Source organism: Neophocaena asiaeorientalis, unplaced genomic scaffold, assembly GCF_003031525.2.
Source record: "Neophocaena asiaeorientalis asiaeorientalis breed wild unplaced genomic scaffold, Neophocaena_asiaeorientalis_V1.1 scaffold100, whole genome shotgun sequence".
NCBI classification, from domain to species: Eukaryota; Metazoa; Chordata; class Mammalia; order Artiodactyla; family Phocoenidae; genus Neophocaena; species Neophocaena asiaeorientalis.
The window spans coordinates 1235023-1246276 of NW_020173955.1; the positions used below are offsets into that span (position 1 = coordinate 1235023).

Consider the following 11254-nt stretch of genomic DNA (forward strand, 5'->3'; position numbering starts at 1 on the left):
ATCATCCCAACACCCGGGAAACTCCCTGATCCCTCAGCCCCCAAAAGTTCAAACTCTGTTGTGAGTTGAATAGCATCTGCTATTGTGGAGGTGGCATTCCTTGTGTTCTAGGTGGTGGCTTCTGAACGTTCAAAGAGGCCTTCCTTTCTGCCACAACTCGGCTATGTGGAGGTTTTAATCTGCGCTGTATCAGACACATATCAAATACCCCCAAAACTTTAATTCTTTGCTGAGATGTCTGTCTGTATCACCTTACAGGCACAAGCCATATAGTGTTATTCAACTTTTTTTCCTATACCTACCTCAACACCTGGCACAGTACAGGCACCTGATTTGGAGATCAAGACTTAACTTCTCATGTTAGTGGTTTGAACAGCCAGTAATATATTATTTGTATGTCCAATTTAAATGTAATCTCTTCCTAGAAATCTTTCTAAACTAAGCACAGTTGCCCATTACATGCTGATATGGTAGATCCTTGAACCTCCCCTTTATGACATCATACTTTCTAAAATTTATTCAATGTATATCTTACCCAACAATATCCAAGAATATATTGTATCTATTTTGTTCACCACTGTATACCCAATGTATTCATAAAACAGAGCTTGAAACATAGTACTCAAGTAATGTTTATTAATTAATGAGTTAAGCCTATTAATTAATGAGTAAGAGCCTATTATGATACTGCAATGTGCTGGGTATAAAGAAGGTAGAGTCCTGTCCAGTGGAGGTTGTACCCGGTAAGGCCAAAGAGAAAGTGTTCAAGAGCTATGATTTCCAGTCATGGAGAAATGGGGCTAAGAAAAGTATGGTCTGTGTCTTGAGTACCTGAAGTACCTAAGGGTTCTCAAGCAGAGGCTGATTTAACAGTCAAGTATCATGGATGTGGTCAAAGAAATGCCAAACTTGTACTCAGTTTAGACAAAATGACCTCTAAATTTCCTTTCAATTTTTATTACTATGCATAAATGTCACCATAATGTTTTCACTAACTTTAGAGATTAAACAAAATTGGGCAATTTATATATTCAAATTTAGCTTCATTTAGGAAAAACACAGAAAAATAAAGTTCGTGTCATTCAATCATAAAGAAAAATCAATTCGTTGGTCTTATACAATTTTATATGATCTTTCAGTATTAAAGTCAATATTATTTTAGCTTATAAACTATAGTATGACTGTTTACATTTACGTAGATTTTTAAATGACTCAGCCATGTACATCCTAACACTTGCATGGGTCACAGCCATATGAATGCTTAATAAATGATTTTTGATTAACAAAAATTAAAAGGTACCAGGCTTTTGAGAACTGTTCCAGCACTGAACATGCAGAGCTACTTAATAATCAAGATTTTTGCTAATCATGCATTGCTTGCTTAAAAAATATTTTTAACTGTTAGAATTTATACATAAACCAGACTTCTCATTAATAATTAAGATTAACCTTGCTCTCATACAACAGACTAGCTCTTAAAACAAAAACAACAACAACAAAAAAACAGAAAATATCACTTCTGGAAAACAGAACATTCAGGAGAGATGTGCCAACTAGTTAAATAATATCACTCTGCAACAAGTTTAATGGATGGTAAGGGGCCTATCACACCCATTTCCCATTTGTTGAGAGGAGAGAAAAGGGATACAACATAAAATCACCATCAAGGACCAAAAAAATGATTTGACAGGCCTGCCGTGTAATTTGATACATGTGCATTTAGATAAAATTTTTAAACTTGGAAAGGCTTTAAGGTTAGTGAGTCTAATTCCCTTATCCTGGAGATGAAACAGAGCCTAGAGATGCTGACTTGCCTAAAGTCACAGTGGCAGCCAAGCAAGAATCCCAACCCTGCCACGTGGCGCCCTGCCTCTCCTTCCTGGAGGAAGTTCTCCCTTTCTCTGTTAGTGGTGCATTATGTAGTTTACCACCTCCAGGCTGTATGCCACCAAATCTGAATGAAAACTGCAAAAACCCAAATATGTCTATCAAGTGAAGTTACTGCGTGAAGTGAAAACTACATATCAGAATAAGCATTCTCTTGTGCGCTTCAACTTTTCCTTCTATATTGTTTATTTTCTGGGCAATGAAAAACTGAAGAAAGCGTTTATGTACTCTATAAATATTTTATTACCAGGCCTAAGCATTTTACCATCGGCGTAGATGAACCCACAACAGTGCAGAACTGTGTTATTTGGTTTTCCTACACTCTTTGGAAGCTTTAAAATTCTAGGCGGTTATAACATAAATGAAAAATCACATCAGTCTTTGCCAGGGCAGAAACCAGAGAAAAACACAAACTTCAATTACCTTTGCAGCCAAAGAGCAAGTGGAACTATTGTTAAAAGGAGTGTCTCCTAGAATAGTCTAACAATTAAAACGTAGACTAAGCATAACATGACTATTTCATGTACATGAATATAACAAATAGTGGGGGTTTTTTTAAAAGATACAAGTAAAAATCAGAGAAACAGGGAACTTTCTTGATTTACATAAAAAAACTAACAAATATCTAGCAATGGTTTGGAAAACAAAACATTTTGTTGTTTATATAAATTAACTAAGACAACATAGCCAATTTCTCCATGGCTCTCAAAAACAATTCTTAATTGTCAAAATGGTTTGGGGGCACAACGGATTTCATTTGGCAATGATGGAGAAAAGTAAACAATGGGACTGTTGGCAAAGGCAAATTTGAATCCTAGACAATTACTTTGCAACGAACTGAAGGAGATGCTTGCTTACCAGTTAAGAGAACTGGAAAACAGCTTTCAAATGGAGTACTATCCCCTTTCTCACACATAAACCCAACCAAAAAACACATAAAGTTTAATTTTCTTTCTATAACTTAGCAAGCCAACTTGCAAAGAATTTAGTAAGTTATTAATAGAAAGATGCATGCCTGGTAGTACAATTTTAGAGACCTAAGACATATGGTTTCAATTAATAGTCACTGTGCCTGGGACAATCCATCAAATTACCCAAGACTAAAATGTCCACAATTCAAACACTATTACACCAAGTTCAAAACATGACAGTTTAGAAAAGGAACTGTAGGCTGTGTAAAAAGGACACCAGTCTAGAAAACCAAGCTTCTAAAGAGATCCTAAGCAATCAAAAGGGTGGTAAGTGAATCATATTTCCACATTCACTAAATCCCAAACCTTCAGAGGATCTCCCCCACAATTTTATTCTAATATTGCTGGGATTTTCTCCACCGGCATAAATTCTGGATATCAGGATGAATCATATTACATAAAGTTAATACAGTCAACTCTTAATTATTCATTTTTACAGATAATCCAGAGTTAGTTTAACTTTTAAATATTCGTTTATATTAACTTTTCAGTAATGGATATATCTGACTTTTTGGGAACTCCTAATACCTGCACTTCCACAAAAAGTACCAAATTCAACATGGTGGAAACTGGAAAATTACAATATATTATTCTTTGACCCAGAATATTTTCATTATTAGGCCAACTAATTTTCCTCACACAAATTAAGTATCCCATTCTTTTGATTAAAGTCACTACAATTCATAAAGTTACTACAATTTTCTATGAAGAAAAATAAATACACAGAGAATGTGAAGTGAATGTTAACTGATATTACAACACCTACTGTCCAAAATTAACATCAATTTCCTTTTAATTTTTCAATTTATCTTCAGAATATTAAAATGGGACTTCCAAGAAGTGTACCAATTAATATTTCTTATTTCTCTAATGTCTAATTTCTTTTTTCCCTGAGTGGGCTTTCACAAATGAAAATCATCCACTTTACTAGAAGATCCAGTTATGAAGAACAAAGACAACCAATTTCTTTTAATTTTCCATTTATAACTGTGACTCTGAATTTAACTAAATCCCTGTCTCTCTAGCAACATAGTGAATCCTAAGCTACCTCTTTAAAAGATGAGAAGTGTGCCTTAGTCATTGTTTTGCCACCTCTAGTCCTGCCTCAAATCCATGCCACAACCTTCCTGGGCTGAAAACATCCTAGTCATCTAAATAATCAGCAACAGGCTAAATTTAGTCTTAGGATTTGAGAACAACCAGGCCTAGGCCTGACCTCTACAACCAGGCCCCAGAATGCTTCTCACCCCTGTATTCATATGAGACCCCTCCCGTTACAATTAGTTCAGCTAATCTTCCCTGGCTACCTTCCACTGACCAAACAAGAATCACCAAAAAAAAGTCACTAAAAGAGAATTCCAACAAATGGAAAATCTGAAATACTTTTTAAGTGACCCAGAGGTACTCAAATGGCTTCCCTTGTAATATAAGAAAGTACCTCAATTTAAGAATATTAAGGGACATTTTTATATAATTTAAGTAGACAGTTTTTTAAAAAGTTCCTCCAGAGACATTCCTGGCGGTCCAGTGGTTAAGGCTCCATGCTTCCACTGCACGGGGGCGTGGGTTCGATCACTGGTGGGGAACTAAGATCCTGCATACCATGTAGCCAAAAATAATTTTTTTAACAAATAAATAAATAATTTCTAAAAGTTCTTCTAAATTACAGTATAAGTACATAACACAGCCTTAGCTGGCTAGATGACAGCAGGCCCAGTGCCATTTATAAATTTCAAATCATGTAGGGAGATTGTCCCATAGCTCTCACAACTTTTGAAAAGCCAAATTCCAAATGGCACTGACTAACATACCTGGCAAAAGTCACAGCTGTTGATGACCCAGCAGGGTCACAGGAGGAGGTGTCACCTCCAACTGTGACAAGGGGCCCTTTCTCATTTAAGTAGTAGTCACATTTATTTAGAAAAATTGTGGGCCCTGCAACAACCCCTGGGATGGAGAAAACTAGCAAATGGAGATGTAATTTCACAGGCAGACAGAAGGTGACCTGAGGGCAGAATACACCGGCTAGGGGATTAAGCCAGAGATCCAGTAAAGAGTCCTCCTATGAGAAGGAATTCTAAGTGCCTGAGAAACACAGACTTGGGAGATGCCCAAAGCAAGTTGAACCTTCTTTTGGCCAAGGAATACATACTGGGAATTCTCCTGCCTATTGACATTAACTATTTTTATTAATTGAACATTTCTACCTAATAACTTACAAAGTGCTTGAGAATGGACATGCCTAGCTTTCCTGTAAAGCAGGGGTCCCCAACCCTGTTAGGAACCGGGCACACAGCAGGAGGTGAGCGGGAGGCTAGGGAGCAAAGCTTCATCTGCTGCTCCCCATTGCTCACATTACCCCCTGAACCATCCCCCCACCCCCATCCGTGGAAAAACTGTTTTCCACAAAACCTGTCCCTGGTGCCAAAAAGGTTGGGGACCGCTGCTATAAAGCACATTGCCTAGATTTGAGGGAAGAGATTCAAGCCGAGAATAGCAACCCCAGGTTCCAGGACATTCAAACACGTGTACACAACACACAGGTATAATACACAGATCTGAATTTCAAATGCCAACCATAAGGGATACAGGAGAAATCCCAATACAGTACATTGCGTATTGTAAGAGCTCATAATTTTAGTTGTTGATTGGACTGAAACAAAAACTGTCACCAATTATGTATTCACATCACTGTTCAAGCTTTCCCCTCCAACCCCATACTTTAAAAATATATATATATCAACTCCCAAGTTGCTGGAGGCCTGAACACCAAACCTAGAATAGGAAAATAAAGAACTGTCATAGGTGCATTGTTTCTGTTTGTGACATGGGGTTATACTCATAGTGGCAATGCTATCCAAAAAGCTACCATCATTTTAAGAAAGGAAAGTAAAATTTACTGGCCATCTAAATGCATTCATGTAATTAATCTCATTTCAGCTTCTCAAAAACCCTTTGGCATAAGTACTAATACCCAATGTTTATATAAATAGAAACGGAGGTTCAGAAAAGTTGTCTATGACCACCTGTTAGTAACAGGATTCAAGCCTAGGTCCATCCCTTTTATCTTTCTCAACATTTGTGTTAGAGGTGTTAATAAACTACAACCAAAAATGTAGGTTAGGAGCTTCCCTGGTGGCGCAGTGGTTGACAGTCCACCTGCCTATGCAGGGGACACGGGTTCGTGCCGCGGATCCCACATGCCACGGAGTGGCTGGGCCCATGAGCCTGCGCATCCGGAGCCTGTGCTCCACAGCGGGAGAGGCCACAACAGTGAGAGGCTCGCGTACCGCAAAAAAAAAAAAAAAAAGTAGGCTAAACTACTAAAAAGTACATGGAAAGTCTGCATTTCTCATTTGTCATCCATGACAGATTCTTTCAGAGCATCCACCACTTCAAGACACTGTATTTCCCCCAGGAATATAATATTATCTTTGCCCACAGGGAACTGATAGTCTAGTTGGAGAAAGAAGACATTGTTCCTGGTAAGTTTTTTTAACATAAGAGGCAATAAAAGGTACTGGAAAGGACAAGGGTTTAAGACACATTTATATATGAATTTCAGTGCTTACTAGCTGTGAACTTTGGATAAGATACTTAAATTTTCTCACCTGTAAGGTCATGATTGAAATCTACTACCTCTCAGGGTTCTTGTGAAGCTTAAATGAGACAACATATGAAAACAGTTTAGAGGCCTAATATTTGTTCAATCTTTTCCTTATGAAGCAGCACAAGCTAAGTGTCAATGAGTGGAAATATCAATAAATGCTACAGCAAAAATCAAACAATTTGATCTTTGCTACCAAAAAAAATTCAAAAACAAAAATCCCAACGCTTACACTTAAAAACTGATCTGTGGAGACAGCAGAATCATTACCCAATAAAGTTTATCACTGATCAATGCAGCGGAGTTAATTAAACATACGGAGAGTTTACACTTGAAGTACAAATTTAAACAATGATAAACAGGAGCAAAATCGTGTTAAAAAAATTTTGGAGGGGAGAGGTGTCATCTTTTTGTGCAAAACGGCCAATTTAAAAAGAAAACTACCACTTAGAGCAAATTGGATGGCAATTAAATGCAATGTTGGATTGAATCATGGAAAAGTAGTCTAGGTCTGTAGTTTAGTTAACAGTAAGGTACTTGTGATAATTTCTTAGTTTTGACATATGTGCAACTTTTCTAAAAATCTCAAGATAAAAAGCTGATTTTTTTAAAAAAGTGGATGACAAGGGAAAGGAATAATAACATACACAGGTATTGCCACTTTATTTAGAATCTCCTGAAAACAATTAGCCATTAACAAACAGCAAAGTATGTGACATTAGTCAACATGCACCATCTCTGTAGGCTGCGCTAAAGCATAACAACGAGGAACACCTGGAGTTTAATGTTATTTTTAACTTTTAAAGAGAAGTGACTTGTCCACTCTTCTCTAGCATATTATTGCAATACTGGTTTGCTGGTAATTAAATATTGTTGTTACAAAGTCCAGCAAACTTCTGACAGTTACCTCTACTTTCTATTCTTGACTAAGACATTTATTCAACCTGAACAGAAGCATCTCTTACCACATACAAGGCATAACATGAATTTAAAAGTCTAATGACAAGTGACATTTCTGAGCTTAGTGCTAAAGGCAGACATAAGTGTCCCATCTGTTTTCATAATAAGGCAGGCAAATTCTCTTACTTTATTATACAAAACTCAAAGAAGAGTTAATAAAGTGATATAAAACCTACTAGGGCATTTTTATGCGCAGGGCCAAATGATGGCCATCATTGACACAATTTTTTTAAGTACATTACATTTATTGAGAGCCACATTAAGTGGTTGTGAACTTTATACTAGCTGTGTGTTCAGCAAGATGGCCGAAGCTTTCACACTCTGGGGTCTGCAAGAAAAGGGTTTACTTTTACCAGAAGGCAAATCCTATGCTACAAATTGATGACAGGTTTCAAGTAGCACCAATTTCAATGTGTACACGTTACACACACACATACACACAATGTTACTGCTTAACTCAGTTGAGAGGCATTCCCTAAACCTTTTTTAACACACATATAGAACTTAAAGAACAATTTTCTAATTTGAAAGAAACCTTAATAATATTTACAGATATCAAAGAAGGGGAAAAAATAAACACAGCAATGCAGCAAAGTCATTTCTCCTGCTGAAATGACCTCCAGCTTCTACGAGCTATTGCCGGTTTCGCAATAAATGAATCTGAGACTCAGACCACGTACACACAAACGGAGAAGCTGAGAACGCTAAAGCTTCCCCAATAGTCCTGGCTAAACCCACCTGTCTTTCCTCAGCCCTCTCAGTTCCCCTTCCCGTCCGCACCCAGAGTTACCTTGACTTCGACCCGGAAAAGAGAACAGGGATTAATCAGCAGCCAAAGTCCTGTTTTATCATCATTTACAGCCCCTATCCCAGAAAGCCAGAGTGCTACTAACCTGATTTCAGGGAGACAGAACTAAATGCAGCAGAGTACAGGGGTATAAATTACATGTATCTGAAACGCCAACCCAGCAGCTCAAGACAGCTCAAATGTCAATTTAACGAAAAGGGTTTCGCGAATTGTATCTCAAATGAACATTTCCACTTCCAAACCACCCACCAACCTCTCGACTGCCAGTACCCAAATTCGGTACTGCTAAAGCAACCCGGGAGAAAAAAGAAGCGTGTCTTACCTTGTACAAATCTCGACATTTTAGGGACTTATTAAAATAATCTGGCCTATATATATATATGTGTGTATATATATATATATATATTCAAATGCCTAGAGGAGTCACGCTATGGGCAGGTCTCTCTTCCACCCCTGCTTTAACAACCGACGAGTTCCTTCTCCTCTTCCTATGTTTTGCCACTTAAGGGAGTATTCAAAGCGGCTAAAACTGTCTCAAAAAAAAAAAAAAGAAAAAAAAACACCCAGGAAAACCTTCCGCACTTCCAAAAGACAAACTTGGTGCGACCGAGTCGGCTCGGAACTCCAGGTTACACTAAACCCTTGACGCAAATGAGGGCCAGCTGGAGGCTCCCGGAAAAGGTAGTATCACACGAACTTAAATTTCATCAATGAAAGAGGCGTATCTAGAGCGGCTACTTCACTGCCCTCCGGAGCTGCAAGGCCGCAGGCACAGGCGGGCCGCACCCCCTATTCCCCCTCCCCTCTCTGCCGTCCGACCTCTGGACAGTTCCCCGGGAAACTCTGGCCAACGGCGGTCCCCGCCCTGCAGGGATTGCGAGGCGGGGAAGGCAGGCAGAGGGGAGCGATTCAACCCTTTCTACCGGCCCATCAACGTCCCGGGACTAAGAGGCGCTCGGCGCGCGCGCGGGCGGGCGGGGCCCTCCAGACCAACGCCTCGCTGCTGGGAGCGGCGGCAACCTTGCCGCGGCTTTTTCCCGGGAGGGGCCGAAGGCTACACGCCCTCCCCCGCCGCGGACGCTGGGGGGCCACCCATGAGGGGAGAGGTGACTCCGAGGGACAGGAGCCCGGGAGGGCCCGCCCCGACCCTCACACGTTCTAGTTCCTCCTGGTCGAACCCCAAATTGGGCCTCCGGGGCCAAAGCGGGTCAGGCATTGGAGGCTCTACACGCCTCAGAGGGGGAAACACACTCGCCCAAGGGGTGGTGGGAAGCCCGCCCCGGCCCCTCCCCAAACCGCCACAGAGACCCACCTTCCTCCTCTTCCTTTAGTAGCTGGGAAATTCGGGGCGTTTATGGCGCGCCTGGAAGACGGCTCGCAGGCTGAGAGAATGTCACCTCTGAGGCAACCTTCTCTCTCCCCCTCTCCCCTCACACATGCACACCTTGAACCCCTCACCAGTGGTCGCAGCCCAGCTTCTGACCTCCTTCGTCCAGCGGGCTGCGGGATCCCGCAACCCAAAGCCCCCACTTTCTCCTAAACACCTCCCCTCCCCCTCCATTTGGAGCAGCCCCCCTCACGGCGGAAATGTCCCCACTGCGCAGACAGACAGGAGCAGCCGCCAGTCAGGAGCCGAGGCGGATTCAGGGCCTGGCCAATGAGGCGCGCAGGAGTGGCAGGGGGCGGGGCGTATGCGGCCAGAGGGAGCCTGGCGGAGGTGGGCTCTAAGCCGGAGCCGCGGCCCGAGCCGGAGCCGGAGCCCGAGCCCGAGCCCGAGCCCGAGCCTGAACCCGGATGTCGCGCGTTGGGGTTGCGCCTCCAGCGGCTGGGCCAGGGATGTTTCACCAGTAGAACTCCCAGCCTTCCACAGATACTTCAGCAAGGGAGACAGCCTGAAGCACGAGTGGTTATTTTTGTCGTGCTTAAAAATGTTTCCGCTTACCAGAGACTGAAGCTAGATATCTATCGGGCGAGTAGAGCCAGAGCACCCCGCGCAACTACCCCGAGAAAGCCCAGGCCCTATCTCGGTAGACACAAACTCTACCCACACATCTGGTCTCGGAAGGGTGAAGATGCGTTAAAGAGTAAGAGTAAGCAGTTGGATGTGTGGGACTTAACTAACAGGAGGAGGAATTTAGGGCATTGAAGAAAACGCCAAGCGAAGGCTCTCACACCAGAACCACCAACCCGGTTCCTATTCCTGTAGAGATTTACACAGTGTTAGGCGTTTACTTTTCTGATAAAAGCGGAAATGACTTAAGTTATCCCTCAAGAGGTGCTTTCCTTTTAATAGATTTTTGAAGCCCTCAAGGAAAGAGGATGTTAAAAGAACGTTTGCAGTGAGTCGGAGACTACAAGAGGGCCAGCGCAGCGCCCGCTAAATCACACCTGATGTTGCCAAACCCACCTACCTGTATGACCCAGTGCGCCTGTCACTGGGTGTATCTCAGACTTTACAATTCATGACTAAGGCGCCTGCGTCAGGACAAATGAATTGTCAGCGCTCTGTTTAGGTGCTGGAGGTAAACCATGTCATTCTAGAAGAGTTTGAGGCCTTGGACAACACTAATCAACCAAGGTAAAGTGAGAATTTTTAAATGGCTCATTCTGTAAACAAATTATTTTTTTAGTGCTGTGTATTCGTATGGAAATGTTATTGAAGTAACACAGAAAAGGCCAGTGATTAATTTGTCATGCTGGAGAATGATAACCTTTGGTACTGTATTTCTTATGTGAAATCCAAAAGGATCACACCCAAAAACCGCTCAGCGATAAAACTGATTTCCCCAAAGAAGTGTGTAAAATCCAAATGTCTACATTTTAATAGCAGCATTTGGAGACTGAAGATCTTGATCAGAATCTCTACATTCTTTGTGTACAGTAGAGAAATTGTTCCAGCACTGAATAAGCAGTATTTATCCATCCATCAGCATTAACACCAAAATAAAATACTACCAAAAGATTTGAGCCCCATAGGTTGCTTAGCCTACAAATGATAAGCTGTAGAGCAAATGATACAAA

At 41.3% G+C, this 11254-nt stretch overlaps 1 protein-coding gene across 4 annotated transcripts in view; it reads right to left on the reverse strand.

Annotated features, from left to right (window-relative positions):
• UGP2 (UDP-glucose pyrophosphorylase 2) overlaps positions 1-9775 on the reverse strand; it is a 55225-nt gene extending 45450 nt beyond the window's left edge. Inside the window, exon 1 of one of the 4 annotated variants that reach the window (XM_024753055.1) lies at positions 9692-9775. Coding sequence is in view for 1 of the 4 variants with exons in the window: in XM_024753049.1 (XP_024608817.1) it covers positions 8556-8574 (19 nt within the window). In the remaining 3 variants the exon portion in view is untranslated. Of the gene's footprint in view, positions 1-8555; positions 9038-9545 lie in introns of those variants that run through there. The other 3 variants (XM_024753050.1, XM_024753051.1, XM_024753049.1) reach the window with 3 other exon arrangements.
• Positions 9776-11254: the final 1479 nt, after the last annotated feature.